This window comes from Lepidochelys olivacea (assembly GCF_965140295.1).
Source record: "Lepidochelys olivacea isolate rLepOli2 genome assembly, chromosome: 6".
Lineage (NCBI taxonomy): Eukaryota > Metazoa > Chordata > Testudines > Cheloniidae > Lepidochelys > Lepidochelys olivacea.
The window spans coordinates 61,547,707-61,566,042 of NC_140416.1; the positions used below are offsets into that span (position 1 = coordinate 61,547,707).

General features: G+C 42.5%; 1 protein-coding gene across 5 annotated transcripts in view; it reads left to right on the forward strand.

Moving 5' to 3' along the window:
• The window catches only part of SMOC1 (SPARC related modular calcium binding 1), a 201,297-nt gene that overhangs the window by 56,110 nt on the left and 126,851 nt on the right, over positions 1-18,336 (forward strand). For all 5 annotated transcript variants that reach the window (XM_084630120.1, XM_084630121.1, XM_084630122.1 and 2 more), the window contains exon 3: positions 4,952-5,064. In XM_084630120.1, the coding sequence (XP_084486246.1) occupies positions 4,952-5,064 (113 nt within the window). The remainder of the gene's footprint in view (positions 1-4,951; positions 5,065-18,336) is intronic.

The window sequence follows — 18,336 nt, forward strand, 5'->3', positions numbered from 1 at the left end:
ACACGCAGCCTGCAATAGTGTGGAGACATTCAAGCACAATGGTAACTTTTTCTTAGAAATGAAGTAACTGTAGATGAGATCCTTGTGCAGCCACTACTTGCTATGAATGAGAACTTATTGGGTCCTCCTTGCCATCCAGAGCTGAGAGACGACAACCTGTCACATCAGAAGATGGACTGCAAATATTTTAAAATTGTTTTCCCCTTAGTATTCAGAAAACCAGTATTGGAATTTCCTGTGGGATGGAAACTCTGAATTTCCCTCTGGTCATATCTTCAGAGTGGGCCCCTGCATTACTTACTAGCCAAATGCTGCACAGATTTTAGAATTAATTTCCTTATGGGTGTTCTGTTTGTGATGGTACTCCTATTTTAGTTCTTCAAACATTACTCTTCACAACGCCACTGTGAGATGAGACTGCTACTATCTTGACTTTACAAATGGGGAGGTGATGTGCAGACACACTAAGTCAAAGGCTTAAACTCATTTTGAGTGTCCAATTTGAGATGCCTAGAACTTGATTTTTTCAGAATACTTTATTCTATAAATAGCACTTCATATGTTGAAAGTGCAGCTCCTTTGTCTTCAGTTGCAGCTGTGAGCACTCAGTACTTCTGCAAATCTGACCCGAGGTGTCTCAGGTTGGGCACCCAGAACAGAAGTAGCACAATTTTTAGAGGCCACCTGTGGGAAGTTCTGATTTGTGACTTGGCCAGTATCACATAGGAACTCCTGTGGCAGAGGCAGGGATAGAATTCAATTACCTTAGCCATGAAAGCATCCTTCCTCTTCCTGCAAGCCCCTCCCTCGTTGACTATTACCTGACAACTTCTGCAACAAATGAGGCAGGGATCCTACACACAACAGCTTTTTCACAAATCTGATCCAAAGCACAGAAGTGCGAGAGACTGGCAATTAAATGGGTCGGTAATAACATGGGCAAAAGTTTTTGTCTCCCCACCCCCCCAATCTCATTCTCAGAAATGGCTGAAAGGTTTTTGCTGAAACTTCACCCCCACCCGACCCCCCCAAAAAGTAGCTGGAGGCAGACACTCAGCTTGGAAAATTTCATCCCAAACAGCTTCAGTTTGACAGTCAGTAATAGAACTATTTAGAATTTTTGTCCCACAGGGAATTCCAAGATCTTGAAACTTTTGTTTTTTGTCACATCCCCCCCAGGCTCTGGATGAAAAGTCAATCACAGGAGTTCTCCTCCTGAAACAAAATATTCTGAAAATGTGTTTTTGATAAAGTTGAAATGTGTTGATTTGTTCTATTTTTCTAAGTATAGTTTTTTTAATTTTCTATCTTCTAGAAAGGAAATGTGATGACTTCCCACACACTCTGACAAAATCCATATGTTCCTGTGAAACGTTTCAATTTAATCAGCATATTCCAATGGAAAACTGTTCAATAGCTAATTGCACAGCCTATCATGCTGCAGGTCACAGATGAAACTTGTCTTTGTGTCTATAAAGACTGCACAAGAGTCTAGACCAATGGTTTTCAAACTTTTTTCACTTGAGAACCTCAAAAAAATTTCAAATGGAGGTGCGGACCCTTTTGGAAATCTTAGACCTAATCTGCAGACCTCCAGGGGTCTGTGGACTACAGGTTGAATACCTGGTCTGTGGTAATGACAACCTTTCACAAACCCCTTAGACATAGTCTGCAGCCCCCCCAGTGTTCCATGGTGGTTTAGACTTTTAGACAGGCACTTCTAATTACACTGAAGTAAATAAAGGGGAATGTCCTCTGCCATTGGATTCAAATTTAACTTTGCTATGCTAGAGCCTTTCTTGCAGTGTTCTGCTGTAATTTACTTCAATGTTCTTTATTGTCAAATTAGAAACTTATCTAATGGTGCATAAAGATCATCCTTCATGAATAATGGTGCCTGTAAGAGACTGAGGTGTGCATTGCTGTGTAATATTGCTACATCAGCTACCTGTATGTAAGAGCAGGATAAAAACCATTCCCAGTCACAAAAGGTATGAATAGTGCCCTCTTGCTGTGGAAGAGGCACCTTCCATTCAGAAGTCAAACTAAAATGTATTGCAAAATATTGTAAACTCTAAGTGTCCTTTCACCCATCACTGGAATAGTCACCTGTAGGATGGAATATGACAGCTATTTTATGGTATGCAACAGCACTAAACAATCTAGGACAGGAAATGAAGAATACTGTGTCCTGTTGAAACTGCAGGTGGTATTTAATCAGGCAGGATGTCATAACCCACATCTGGAATCTCTCCTAGATACTAGGCTAATGCCCTTACTCCTGCAAAGATTACCGGGTCTTCAACAGATGCAAGTTGTTGTACACATTGGCTTTATGTTCCCTTCAGAAGAAGGCACCTGTCACAACAGAGCACTCTAATGCTGTGCTGGGGCACTGGACTCTCACCACACTGACTCAGAGTGCTGCCTGCTGAGTTGCCATCGCCACTTCTGCATTGCAAAGATGTTCCTTGGTCATGTCCCATCCGCATACCCTCCTGACTAAGGTGGTCATGGCAATTTTATGTCCAATTTCCATAGTGGTGAAAGGTCCAAAAACAAAGAATCAAATGTCACAGGCATTCTGTACCCTGAATAATTTACTATTTATGTGCAGATAACTAAAATTGTGCTTGTGCAAACAGTAAACTGATATGAACATAATAGTTGTCATACCAGAGCTGACCCCTTTAAGTCCAACTTAACTCTCTACATTTTTAAAAAGGGAGCAATCTTCCAATTCCTTGATGAGTGGTAGCTCTCACTGAGCTGCAGTGTTGTTGCTGAGCTCTTGCTCCCCATTAGTTCTCCAGGTACTGAAATGCTCATTGAAATTGTTTCACTGCCTATTACCATATACTCCTCATTTCTTACTTTGCCATTTGTATGGGGGTGGTGGATTGAAGGTACTGGGTATCTCAAAACGATTCACAACATAGCATCCAAGGCAAATGTTGCCTTACTGATGAGAGCTGACTAGAAAACAATTCTAGATGGTAGGGCAGTGCTTAAACTACTCTCCAAATGCTTGTTAAATGTTTGTCAATCAACAGGCATTTGAGTTCATGAGCTCACACCACAGATCAGCAATACCACCTCCAAAAAACATTGCAGGGATGGAGGACAAACATTAGTGAAATGAGAGCCAGCAACCTTGCAAGATCTTGCAGAGATTTTAATATACTGGAGATCAGTTCCTTAAACCACATTGGAGCAAGTTCTATGTTTGCTCAGTGACTCCCATGAGGATGCACAGGGTGTGCAGAATTGGCTGACTGCAGGGTGTTTAAATTGAGTAGAAGTGCTGGTTCTGAGAACTTCCTCCATTTTGTTACTTGACACAAGCCTTAAACTCTGATCAGAAATCAGGTATTTCTGAACACATCTAGATGTACAAACATCAGTCAGGGAACTCTCCAGAGCAGGGTCCTGGGAGATTTGAGACCTGAATACACCAGAACTCCAGTGAGAAGTGCTGGTGTGAAGAGATCTGTCATTCTGGCCAGGGATGGTTAGTCTTTTTTTTTTCCCCCTGGATACTGGCATGGCCATCCCAGGGTTCGCAAGAGACTGTGTATCTTAATATCACTACTTAGACTAGCTATGTTTGAAAACAGTATTTGTATAACTGTTACCCCACCCATCCAATTGCACTTCCTTCTGTATGCATGCATGTATGTATGCTATACCCATTTGTTTGGTGGGGTCTTAGACTTGGATTGTAAACTCATTGCTGTGGAGATTCTCTTCTGTACATTTATACAGTGTTTAGTACAATGGAACCCCAATCCTGATCACCTGGCTTTGCAGCACTTCTGTAATACAGATATCAAGTAGAGGATCAGATCCTGCCATTCTTTCCCTAAGAAGCATCCCGGAAATCGGGATCCAGGGTGTGGGAAGTGCTGCTCCTTATGCATAAGGGTGGCCGAATCTGGCTCTGCAGAACAGATATGTTGAGTAAGAAGTTGCAGTTTTCAGTCCTCTTCCAAACCCTACAAGTAGCGTTGTAAGAGTGTGTTTGTTTTTTAAATAAATGTAAATGCTAACGTAATACTGTGCCTTCGCAGGGCAGAGGGAAGTTTTCTTTGTGACCCTGCAGGTGATCTGTTTAAGGCTTATCAAGTATAATATTTGTTTGCCCTTTGTCACAGGATAAGATGGGCCTATGAGGGGTTGAGGTTCCAAATGCTGACCTCACCTGATTCAAGTACCAGCCAGAGTTGAGGCCTTAACCCCTCATATGCCCAGCTCCCCCTGTGACACTTTCCTTAGCAACAGGTTGATTGACTTACACCTGATGCAGGAGGGAAACATTGCACCCCACCCTCCAACCAGATTGTACTCCATGCAGGAGCCAGCCCTTAGGAAAGGAAGCTGGTGATGGCACATCTTTGCCCGAGGGGCTCTTATGAAGGAGGGCAACTTCAATTGGCTGCTAGTGCTGTGTTGGTCTTACTGTCAGAAGCTGCCTGGGGGATGCATGCAATTGGAACACCCCATCTGCAGCTGCGGTTACATCCTTTCTGCTGCCAGCATTGCCTGTGCTGGTTAGCTCAAGACCATCCAGAGAGAGAAGTGGTTAGGAGTGTCTTCCACTCCTCTGCCGACTCTGGTGGACCTTCAACCACTGCAGACCTTGACTTTGGCATTCGTTAGTTGAGGCCAATGTCCCCCAGGGGTGAATGTAGCCAAACATTGTTGCCCATAAAATTTGCCACTGCTTATAAAAGTGTGCAGTGGCTGTTACTTTGAGCTCCTGGATCCTCCTTCCAGGAGATATTAAAATGTCTAATAATTGCATTTCTAATGTACAGATAAAGATGGTAGGAAAACCATTCTTACTACATGGCTTCCCATTGCATCTTTGCACTGCTGAATGTTGCCTCTAGCTATCTTCTGGGAAGCCAATTGATACTTAAAATGAGTGGATTTTTGGTTCCCTTTGCAGATGCTGGCCAAAGTAAGTGTCGATTAGAGAGGGCTCAGGCACTGGAACAGGCAAAGAAACCCCAGGAAGCGGTCTTCATTCCAGAATGCAATGAGGATGGATCATTCACACAAGTAAGACTTCAGTCAGCCTATGTCTGTTGCGATTTCCCCTGGCTGGAAGGAATTCTCTACTAGTATCTGACCAAAGGGAAATGATGACAAGATGGTAAAAATATACAGTGGTGGGCAATCACCCGCACTGACTTGGAGATCAAAAGTCCTTGCCAGTTGATAGCTGTTTGGCCTGTGCAAAACATGGTGTTGGTCACTCCTGTACCTAAAGGACAAGCCTATGCATCAGCATCCACCTTCACCATGACTGACGTTAATTAGCTCCCTTGTTAAGTCCTCGGTCTGTGCTGAGACTTAATGTGCTGTGAGGCTGAGCTCCATGGTCCTTCCTCCAGGTCAAGGTTGAGGGTTACTGACTGGACAGTGTGGGACAAGCTTCCTCTGCTGCTGGTCATACTGCGTCTGTTCTGGCAAAAGAGGGCTAGTCTCCAGAGCTGTCAACTCAGCATCTTCATCGTCCCTATATTCACTTGAAAAAAACCTCACCCATAAGGACTAACCCCTCCTTATTGCTTTAAAATTCTAGATCACGTGGGAGTTAATGGTGGTAGGATTTTCAATGTTGTCGTCTTGTAGGTGATGAGGGAACAGGCCTATCCAGTAATGGTGCCTCGAGCCTCCAGATATGGGATAGTCTTCTCTTGCTAGACCTGTATGTGCTGGAATTGCAGATTGTCTAATAGGCAAAAGGAAAATTGGCTTGGGAGAGCACCTGCTTCTTACTAAAAGCTTGATAACCTTCAGGTTTATGTGAAATGTGTTTGGTAACAACTCATTCGCAGTTTCAAAGAGTGACCTTCCCAAATGGTTGAGCAGGGAGTGTTGCTACCAGCTTCCATTGCCATTCCAAACAGTTGCCCTTAACCAGAGGGAAGGCTGCTGTAGTGTGGATTTTCAGAGGAAGAGTGGTTTGGGGAGATTAAAAGGGTAAAAGAAATTTAGTCTTGTTTAGTCTAGAAATTTTAGTCTTGCTCAGCTCTCTTGCATGCCAGTGCCTGGAGTGGCTGCTGCAGATGGCCTGTGTGGCACACTAGTGGCTAGGGAGGTAAAAGGGAGCCATGAGCAGTTTTCTCCTGAAGCTGGATAAATGGGAGAGGTGAATAGTCTATTGGACTTGGCATAGGGCTCTAAGCCAGCCATTGGAGGCTCTAATCCTGCCTTTGTGACCATGCCCAAGTTGCACAACCTCTCTGCATTAGTTTCCCCATGGGTAAAACTGGGATAGAATTTCCCTGCTATATAGTGAATGAATTACTCCTCAAATCCCTATGTATAAAATGCTTCTGTACATGAAAAGTCTAAGTACTCTTTAATGTTGGCTTCAAAATAATGAGATGGGGAGTTTTGGGACAGTTCAAACAATCTGGGATGCGTTGGGGAAAGGGAAAAGGATTCTCCTTGCAGTCTCCATTCTTCCCTATGCCCCCCACGATGATGAAATCCTTAAAGATACAAAGTCAGTAATTTCCCCTAATTTTATTTTTCCCCCCATCTTCACCTGTCTCCATGTCTGTTGCATTTTTCTACCTTAAAGTGGGTGCAGTCTTATTCATCCTGCCATCGTCCTGGTATGAATGTTGTTTTTTCATCCTCTTTTCCTAAACAGTTTGAGGCAACCTCCTATTTGTGTATAACATGTGCCTTAATTTTAGGAAAGATGGGAAATGGGGTGTGGGGTGAAATGGCAGGTGTTTCTTCCCATCTCATCTTTTTCAGACAATCATTAAGATTGGGTCTTGTGCAGGGGTATGTGGATTATATTGATGTTGGTGTGGGATATTTAGGAAACCTAGCATAGTGGGCTAATTAAATGTACCACCGTGAAATCTGTTGGTTCCCCCTTTCTTTCTAGAGCTGAATTTCAGCGTGTCCCCCATAAATTGTGCTTCAACATTTAGAGATTAAAACATCAGAGGATGGGATGGAATTTCTGCCCTAACTGCTGGAATTAGAGATCTGGTGATGGACAGTCCTTTCTTCTCAAACTGAGTTTTATTAAGTCTGTTGGTGATGGTCACTGGAGAGGTCTTGAGTGAGCTGCTTCAGCATTCATTGTACAGCATTCATTGTACTTGGTCCCAAATATAGGAATGGCTATACTGGGACAGACCAATGGTCTGGCTAGTCCAGTATCCTTTCTTCCAACAATGGCCAATGCCAGATGTTTCAGAGGGAATGAACAGAACGGGGCAATTACTGAGTGATCAATCTCCTTTGGTCCACTCCCAGCTTCTGGCAGCTGGAGGCTTAGGACACCCAGAGCATGGGGTTGGATCCCTGACCATCTTGGCTAATAACAGGTTTCAGAGTAGCAGCCGAGTTAGTCTGTATCCATAAAAAGAACAGGAGTACTTGTGGCACCTTAGACTAACAAATTTATTAGAGCATAAGCTTTCGTGGCCCACTCCTGTTCATCTTGGCTAATAGCCATTGGTGGACCTGTCCTTCATGAACTTACCCAATTCTTTTTTGAACCCAGTTAAACTTTGGCCTTCTCAACGTCCCCTGGCAACAAGTTCCACAGGATGACTAAATTGTGTGAAGAAGTACTTCCTTATGTTTTTAAACCTGCTATTTTCATTGGATGACCCCTGGTTCTTGTGTTATTAGAAGGAGTAAATAACACTTCCTTCTTTACTTTCTCCACACCAGTCATGATTTTTATAGATTTCTAACATATCCCGCTTTAGTTTCTTTTCCAAGCTGAACAGTCCCAGTCTTTTTAATCTCTCCTCACATGGAAGCTGCTCCATACCCTTCATTTTTTGTTTCCCTTCTCTGTATCTATTTCATTTCCAACGTGGTGGTGGTTTTGGGTTTGGGGGGGGGGGTTTGTTTATCTCTTTTTAAGATAAGATGACCAGAACTGCATGCTGTATTCAAGATGTGGGTGTACCATGGATTTATATAATGGCATTATAGTTACTGTCTTGTCTATCCCTTTCCTAATGGTTCCTAACATTAACTCTTTTGACTGCTGCTGCATGTTGACCAGATGTTTTCAGAGAACTATCCACAATGACTCCAAGATCTTTCTTGAGTAGTAACAGCTAATTTAGACTCCATTTTATATTTATAGTTGGGATTGTTTTCCACTGTGCATTACTTCGTATTTATCAACGTTTAATTTCAGTTGCCTGGTCACGCAGTTTTGTGAGATCCCTTTGTAACTCTTCAGGCTGCTTTGGACTTAACTATCTTGAGTAGTTTTGTATCCTCTGCAAATTACACCACCTCATTGTTTACCTCTTTTCCCAGATCTCTTATGAAAATCTTGAACAGCGCTTGTCTCAGATCCCTGGTATCTCTGAAGGATACCACTATTTACCTCTCTCTGTTCTGAAAACTGACCACTTATTCCTACGTTTTGTTTCCTGTCTTTTATCCAGTTACTGATGCAGGAGAGGGCCTTCCCTCTTATTTCATGACTGCTTGCTTTTCTTAAGAGCCTTTGGTGAGGGACGTTGTCAAAGGCTTTCTGAAAATCCAAGTATGCTACATCCACTGGATCACCCTTGCCCACATGTTTGTTTGACCCTCTCAAAGAATTCTAGTAGATTGGCGAGGCATGATTTCCTGTTATAAAAACCATTTTGAATCTTCCCCAACAAATCGCATTCATTTATTTGTCTGATACGTCTGTTCTTTATTATAGTTTCAACCAATTTGCCTGGTGCTGAAGTTAGGCTTACCCACCTGTAATTGCCAGGATCGCTTCTGGAGCATTTTTTAAAAATTGGCATCACATTAGCTATCCTCCAGTCATCTAGTACAGAAGCTGATTTAAGTGATAGTTTATGTACCACACTTAATAGTTCTGTAATTTCATACTTAAATTCTTCAGAACTTTTGGGTGAATATAATCTGGTCCTGGTGATTTATCACTGTTTGCTTAATCAGTTTATTCCAAAACTGCCTCTACTGACACCTCAATCTGGAACAGTTCCTCGGATTTGTCACCTAACAAGAATGACTCGGGTCATTTCCTCACATTCTCTGCAGTGAAGACAGATGCAAAGAATTCACTGAGCTTCTCAGCAATGGTCTTATCTTCCTGGAGTGCTCCTTCACCACCTTGATCATCCAGTGGCCCCACTGATCGTCTGGCAGGATTTCTGCCTGTGATGTACTTGGTGTTTTCCCCTCTATAAGGATGTTAAATGTAATACAGTATTCCATCTAACCTTTTGGTGACTTGCCTTAACTCTCAGACCTAGATAACCATTTTTAGGTAGGGGTGTGTGTGTGTGTGTACATACACTAAAATATATATATATTAGTTATATATACATAACTCTTCACGTGTTCCCTCAGATAAGTGTGACTTTGTCACATAAGTCTCTAATGAAAGCCTTTCTTTGGCAGACTAGTAGATAAACGAGACCCAGGGGATCTCTAACTCTGATGTACCCCTGTGCCCTCTGGCATCAAGAGGTCCCTGGGTCGCAGTGATAATATGGAATATAGGGGTATATTGGTAGAGGTGCAGGAGGGACCCAGGATTGAGATAGTAGAGGCTGCTGCAGACCAGGATTGAGCTGCCTTTTCAGAGCTATGTGAAGGAAGATTACACATAGGATACAACTGCTCTATGCCTTGCTTGCTTAAGCCGTTGCTGTGTTCTCCTACTTCTCCAAAGTCCTGGGCTAGTGCCCTAACCACTGGGCAATCCTCCTTACTCATGTCTGAGAGAAGTGTGGTTTGCTGGGAAGGAGGCAACTGAGACTTAGAGGGATTTCTTCTATTGTTCCCAGAAGCACTGTTACAGGGAGGACAGAGTGGGCTCAGATGACTTTGTGGCAACAGTAATGAATACAAGAGCTTCAAAAAACTCCTTCTCTGATGTTCTGGGCTCATCTTTCAGACAAAAACCATTTGTTTCCTCTCCAGAGTCTAGGGCATTACAACCAGACGTGAATGAACCCACCTTAACATTCAGAGGTTCAGTCACAAACTCTCCAGATTTTTGGACACATGTCTGAGAGCAAGGAACAATCTTATAGCATTTCAGTACTTAAGGTCCTAGGCCCACTTGGAACCCAGATGCAGAGGGACTAAATGGAAAATTAATGGTCAGGAAAGTGGAAAATTCATCTGAAACTCAAATTAACCAAGGTCATTCTAGCTTTTAGTTCTAACTGGTTCACCCATCTCTAATCACAAGAGAAGGTGTAACACACAGGGTCAGAAACCTGAGCTGCTTTGAACAAAACCAATATCTATCACTTTCCTCCCAGGGGTCCAGTTGGACTCAGTGGTAATCAGGAGGGCATCAGGTAGTGCCTCTCCTCTGCTTATCTGCTGTGATCAAGAAAAGTCCACACTACCAGGGCATACAGTGGTGCAGCTGCTTGCTCTGGTGCTGGGCAGTGAGCTTTGTTGCTGCCACCACCAGCCAGGCTAGGCCTCCCTGAAAGCAGCTCTGCACTCTTGCTGTGAGTTCAGTCTGGTTCAGCACCAGAGAATTGCTCCACACAGGAGTCAGAACCTCCAGCAAAACAGGGCCCTTGGACAGAGTCTCTGCTCACCGAGAGCAAGCTGCTGGTCTCTAGGACAGAGCCCTGTACACTCTCCGTTTGAGCTTGAATACCAAACCAGAATTCTGTCTGTAAAGTCAGGATGACCAGTTACTCCAGGACATACCTTGCACAATTCCTATGTCCTTTCATGAGTACAGTTACAGTAACAATAGTCATTTATCCAGTCAGAACATACACACATTCCAACAAACACATGTTGAACTATAGGTAAGCAATGAAATTTAGACTGGCCCTTCCCCCCTATAGAGGGAGGAGAAAGTTCATCCCTCCTAATTATCTGAGCCCCAGAGGTAAAACATACAGTGGAATCAGCAAGGCGTTGTACATATTTGTGAACTAACAATAAGGCAAAGTGAAAGGGGAGACTGCTTATGGTTAAGGCACTTGACTGGGACTTAGGTATGGGGTTTAAACCCAGATCCATAACAGACTTCCTGTGTGGACTTAATTTCTCTGTGCCTCCGTTCTGAATCTGTAAAATGTGGGTAATACATCTTCTCCCACTCCAAGCTTACCCTCCCAATTTAGATTGTCACCTTTCACACAGAGCCAGTCTTGCTTTTTTTGTACAGTGCCTAGCATAATGGGGCCTGATCTTGTTTGGATGCTTTAGGTGCTACCATAAGTGAGCTGCTTTGTGTTGGAACTGGCACTCCTTTTTTCTACACACAGTGTTTGCAGCTTTGCTTGCACATAGGAGTTAAAGTGCATTTGTGACCCAAGAACCCCTTAATAGCAGCTGGTAAGGAGGTTTCATGAATATCCTGATTCTGGTCTGTACGTTCTAGGTCACCAAAGATGTCATGTGAGGTCTTAAAAGCCAGGGTCACACTGGTCATTAATATTAGTGTCTGTACATACAATTCTTTGTGGGGTGTGTGTACACACAATATTTCAAAGTCTGTATCAAGACAAGGTGAAAAACGAGTTTTCCTCCAGACAGCTGGTAAGTAATGTGTATCTCTCTGACATGTAAAATAAGCTTTATAAGCTAAACACAATGGATGCCCATTTACATACAAAGTCAACAGAGATGGCGCACACAGGAAAAACCAAACCATGAGTGGTATCCTGGCTGTGTGCAAAGATGACAAGCTTTCAGCATATATCTGAGGCAAAGACACCCCATCATCCTGCACCTAGGAAATAGACCAGCTGTGTGTTCAAATTCACAAATATGGGATCTCAACCAGCCTTTTTAAAAAAGCTGCAGAAGACACTGAGTAAAATAAAACACTTTAGACAGGAGGCGGACTTGTTAAGTTTAGTCTCCAGAAAGCATATTAAGATTTTTTTATATGTAACCATTTTTTTAATATTCTTACTATTTGAATCTTCAGTCTTTGATAACCATATTCTTGTTTTCACTCTCAATATATCTAAGTGCTGTGATATTAAGCAAAGTGCTGCTCCTGAGTTGATTTGTACAAACTGGTATGTACTAGTCCATTGGGGATAGGAGACCTGGTATTGCTGTGGGTGCTCAGTGGATAAGAGGCTAGATACTACAGGGGAATGTTTCAAATGGATTTGGGTAGTGGGGTACACCTACTGTTGACCCACAAGGCAAAGTAAGGGTCGGCATTGCTCAGAGGAGAGCATTTGGGTGGCTAACAGGCTGGTGGTATCAGGGAGCTGATGCCCAGCCAAGCTCAAGCAAGACTACCTCATGCTGGAGACAGGGTAACAAGGTGATTCTCAGTCCTAGGGACAGTCACAGCATTGCAAAGATTTTGTTAAATTTAAAACGCTCCAGAGATTTTTGTCAAATTGACTTCCTACTCTGCTTGTGCATATAATAAAGTAGCATTGGGTACAGTTAGTAGGAATTCTGTGACTGCAGGTATGAGTGGGTGGTGGTAAGTTACTCTTGGAAGTGGAATACAACTACCTCTTCCCATTTCAACTCTTCCATGTGGGTAAATTATTTCCCATCTGTCAGAAATATAAAGGGAAGGGTAACCAGCTTTCTGTATACAGTGCTATAAAATCCCTCCTGGCCAGAGGCAAAACCCTTTCACCTGTAAAGGGTTAAGAAGCTAAGGTAACCTCACTGGCACCTGACCCAAAATGACCAATAAGGGGACAAGATACTTTCAAATCTGGAGGGGGAGGGAACAAAGGATTGTCTCCGTCTGTGTGATGCTTTTGTCAGGAACAGATCAGAAATGCAAGCCTTCCAACTCTTAAGTTAGTAAGTAATCTAGCTAGAAAATGTTAGATTTTCGTTTGTTTAATGGCTGGTAAAATAAGCTGTGCTGGAGGGAATGTATATTCCTGTTTGTGTCTTTTTGTAACTTAAGGTTTTGCCTAGAGGGATTCTGTTTTGAATCTGATTACCCTGTAAGGTGTTTACCATCCTGATTTTACAGAGGTGATTTTTACCTTTTCTTTAATTAAAATTCTTCTTTTAAGAACCTGATTGATATTTTTTTTCATTATTCTTAAGATCCAAGGGTTTGGGTCTGTGTTCACCAGTACCAACTGGTGAGGATTCTTATCAAGCCTTCCCCAGGAAAGAGTGTGTAGGGCTTGGGGGGGGGGGGATATTTTGGGGGAAGTGGTCTTTCCCTGTTCTTTGTTTAAAACGCTTGGTGGTGGCAGCATATGGTTCAAGCCCAAGGCAAAGTTTGTACCTTGGGGAAGTTTTTAACCTAAGCTGGTAAGAATAAGCTTAAGGGGTCTTTCATGCAGTCCCCACATCTGTACCCCAGAGTTCAGACTGGGGAAGGAACCTTGACACCATCACAATAGCTGTCAACACTTAACCCAGTGTAGTACAACCAGGCTGATGAAAGGCAAATTTTATTCGCAACACAATATTTGATTTAATTGCATGCGACTGAGCATTAATTCATGTTGGGCAAAGTTGTATGTTACTTTAAAGTAGTTTCTATTTCCAGTATGTTCTTTTTTGTGGTACTATATTTTGTATAAATGCCATTCCTTTTCAAGCTGTATTTAACCTGCTGTGATCTGATCTTCCTAAATACAGACTGTACTGGGTAATCTGTACTTTTTTTGTGTTTAGTGCCATAGGGCTTGTTGCCATGGGCCCAGGGAGAATTGCATTCTTCATAGTTTTTTTCCAAGCAGGCTTTCCGAAAAGGTGGTTGAGGTTTAAACAGAATCAATCACAGACAAACTAAAGCAAACGCTACTAATCTCATTGCTGCTTTGGGAGCATGTCTGTGTGGCTTTTCATGGCATGTCTCATTTTGTCCTTCCTGCGTCCACTGTCCAAGTTGGACACCTTTACTTGGCAGGTTGGCATTCATGTGGTTGACAGCAATCCCAGAAGAGCAGCATTTTTTTTTCTTCAGTGCATTACTTTACTTGGAGTTTCTTCATTCCAAGAAGCAACTGCTGGCACAGTGGTCTACCAGCCCTGCTGTGGTACAGAGTGTGCTCTTTAAGAAAAGCATATGTGAAGCACTAGATTTAAGTGACCTGAGGCTTGGGAGTTAAGCTGATACTGATTGTCAGGAATGTCTTTTGCTCATGTTAAGCAGGCTCACATTCTAACATTCTCCTATATGACTGATTTGATAGAACTTTCTTTTTTTTTTTTGTACTGGGGGTCCCCCACAGTAACTTTATTCCTACCAAAACTAGCCAATCTGTCAGGACTTCTGCATATTGCTTGTTCCTTAGAAGGGTGTTATATTATTCCTTTTCCCTAGGGACGTCAAAATATTGGAGCCTAGTTCTGCAAGATACTGATCAACTCATGCAGAGTACTGAATGAGTATCCTCTGCTCCCCAGTGACTTCTGTGGGAGCTGGGGTACCACTGAGCCCACCTGACCCACCAGCCTGGGCTCCCTTTGACTATGCTGCTGTGACAGGCTCTCAAGCCCCTTCCAGCACACCTACAGGTAAAGACACACTCAGCTGCAGCTTCACACAGATGCTGAGATCAGCTCTGCATGGGAAGGCTCAGCTAAGGAACTGCCCAGTTACTTTTTAGTGCACACCCCCCTTTGAAGGGTAAACCCAAAATTATATTGTCTTGTGCTGCACAGGGAACTATACAGTGTAAGCTCATGAAATTCGCCCCTTCCCTCAATGTGGAGGAAGAGATGCAACAATTTTGTGTCCTCAGGATTTCCACACACTGGTTTTTAGACACAATAAAAACACTAACTACAAAAGAGAGATTTTAAGTGATTATAAGGTATAGCAAACAGAACAAAGCAGATTACCTAGCAAAAAATAAATGCAATCTAAGCATAATATACTAAAGAAATTAGATATGTATAAAAAATTCTCACACTAAAGGTTTTTAGGCAGATTGCACAGATTCTTGGAGGCAAGCTGCACTTGCTTGCAGATTAAAACTCCAGGTATTCCTTTCACAGGCTAGAAATCCCTCTAGCCTGGGTACAACCCTTCTTCCCCAATTCCATCCTTGTTTCTCAGGTGTTTCCAAGCATCTCCTTTGGTCGGGGAGTCAGTGAAAAAGAACCACAATGTCACTCCCCTGCCTTAAATAGATTTTGCATATGGCGGGAATCTTTTGTCTCCCAGTTTTAGTTCTCACCCCTTTCAGTGGAAAAACATTAGTATTCTATGATGGAGTCCAGTACCAGGGGACTTGGTCACATGTCTCTGTAGGGCCATAGCAGCCATGACTCAGAGGCTGTTTGTAGTGTCCTCAAGAAAGCTTCCCAGTGGGAGAAGAATTTTATCAGGCCTATTGTTCTTCCTAATGGCCCTTCACAGCCAACCATATAGACTGATTGCATTCTGTCTAGTGGGCATTTCCCAGGTGAAAACGCATTTGAAATAGATGCATAGACATGATTTCTAACTTCAGATACCAAAATGATATATGCATACAAATAGGATAATCCTATTCAGTGAAACCTTTTCAATGATATCTTACATGACCTATCTTGTATAAAATACATCATAGTTATGCCATAATCATATCTATATTTATAACACTGCTGTAAAGAATAAGTCACACGTGCCTCCTAGTGAAAGACTTGAGTTCAATCTATTCCGTTCACCCAAGAGAAGGTTAAAGGTGATTTTGATACCTGTCTTCAAGTACGTACATAGGGGAGGATTTCTAATGATAGGTAGCTCTCTAATGTAGCCGAAAAAGACATAATGAGATCCAGTGATGGGAAACTGAAGCTTGATGATCAGACCAGAAATCAGGTGCAATGTTTTTAAAGTGAATAACAATTGAAACCACTTACCTAGGATGTGGTGGATTTTCCATCACTTGAAGGCTTTAAATAGAGACTGGATGCCTTTCTAAAAGGAATGCTATAGCTCAAACAGAAGTTATGGTCTTGATGAAATTTTTGGATGAGGTTATATGGCCTGCATTATTCAGAAGGTTAGACTAGATCTAATGCTCCTTTCTGGCTTTAGTAATCTATGAATCACTTCAGACCAGTGCTATCTGATGTGGGGGACCTCCAACGTGCGCGCAGACCAGCAGCTGATGGCTTGCAGACCGACACCGGTCCGCAGACCACCACTTTGAGTAGCACTGCTTTAGGCCATCTTAATAGCTGTTTTTACAGTATCTGTTAGCTGCATCTGAATAAAACTGGACCTGGCACCATGTGTACACCACGTGTATAGAGTAGCTCCATTGTACATTCTCTGCCTCATGCTCTGAAGGCTACAGTTTTCTTTTCTTGTGGAAATGTTTTTCTGAATGTAAAAGGAATGTTTTTCTTGCCCCTCTACCCCGCCCCTCTTTTATTATTGAAGGAGTCAGGAAATGTTTTGTTTTTTGTTTCTAATCTGCTATTGGATATGAAGCAGCTATCAAACGCCATGTCTGAAGTCTGAACATTGTTGTGTGGTGTGTGTTGTTGTGCAATGTTGCTCTGAGCTGTTCCAACTCCATATTAGGCACCCTAATGCTGCTTCTAAGAAACTTCTCTTTTCCCTAACCACAAAAAGACTGGGTTGAAGCTAGCCCAAAACTACTTTTCAGCCCCCAATATCTACTTCACACATGCACATGCGACTGACTCCCTTCCCATTTCCAGTTTATCTTGTGGAAAACAACCCCTTGATTCTTTTTTTTTTTTTTTTTGGTCAAATCCATTGTAAAGGGGTGATCCAGCCAGCTTGTTAAAAAATTTTTGGAATGGTTCAGAATCTCATTCTGGCAACTCCAGTGTAGCACTGAAGAGATCTCAACAATAGCTTCATTCTCCAGACAAGAATTAAGAGGCAGAGAAGCCTGCCAGTGACTACAGTTTTAATGTTTTCATATTCTAATGAATTTGACAAGGGCAGGAATTTATTCATGGGGCCAGTGGCTGGAGTGTTAGCTTCTGTTTGATTTCACACATTGTACTGGGGGGTGTGAGGGGGTGGGAAGGAAGATAGAGGGAGCCACTATAGCACTTTTTAATTAATTTGGGTAACAGGGATAAAGCAATTTTTGTTGGGTGCATCCTTCCTGCTTTTCATTCTTCAGTCAAGACATAATGGAGATGGCATATCCCTTACTCCCGAAGAATAGAAATTGCTTCCTCTTGCCTAATCACTGTCAGGTAAGAGCAGGCTTCCTTTTTTAAAGTTAATGTGTAGTACATAGCATAGTTCTGAAAATCTGTAAAGGCCTTGTTGGGTTCAGTCTCTTCCCCTCAGTCATTCCATATCCTCATATATGCTCAGGGTTTATAACTTAATGTTCAGCTGTCAGCCAGACAGATTCACAATGGGTTCTGAAAGTCCAGCTGTATCTGACTCCTACGTCTTCACCAGTAATGAAGATTCTGGCTGGAACTTAACTAACAATTTTGTTGCCAATGCATAAGACTGAACAAGATCCATTGCTGTCCCCAATAACTGATTTTCAAGGCTGAGGGGAGCCAAAAGGAGCTGAACTTAACGCTTCCAATAAAAGTGGATGATCCTGAACATTTATAGGAAGGCAACACCCAAATTCAATTCTGCATTTTCACAAGAAGCCGATTTGTGGTGTAAGGTTGGTCTTTTTTTGGGAAACGTTTTATTAAGGCAAAGTTACCAGAACATGTTAATGCTTTTTCTGACTGATCATTGTTGTGTAGTCTGGCCATTGTGCAGCATGAGGGACAGTTATGGGTGAATCACAAAGCTGTGGATTGGATTTAAATAAGCATCAAAAATTCAGATACCAATTGGAAAGCACACAACTGTGTGGAAAGCTCCAAGAACTATCAAAATTCCTGAGAAGCAGGAGCTAGGTAAAAATTTCTAACCATCACCTAGTTTGATTTGGGGGAAACTAACCTCAGAAACTTTAACTTTTCCAGTTACCTGCCATTAGAAATCGTGCTGGACCATCAGTTTTCCTACCTTCCCTATAAATACTGAACATAGAAATATACGGTGAGAATGAGATGGGTTAGATTCTTCCAGGCTCATAATTGCACTCTTTGGGTGCTGGCCAGCTATTGTTCTGACCCCTAAACATTCTGTGGTCAAGTCTAATGTCCTGGACCTTAATCTCCCAATGTTATGGTTTTATAGAAAAGCTAGTTTAGGTAAGTTTGAGGTTTCTAAAATGTCTTTTTTGTTCTTAATTTCCTGGGCAGTTGTCTGATCCCCATGTGTGAGGAGGTAAAAGGGGCATAGATGAGCCCAGTATCAGCTAGTGTGAGCCATTGAGCATAGCATAGTCTCAGTGCAACAGCAGGAAGCTATCCAGGGTGCAGTGATGGAGGAGCAGTGTGGTGCAGTGTTGCCAACCCTTGAGATTTTTATCA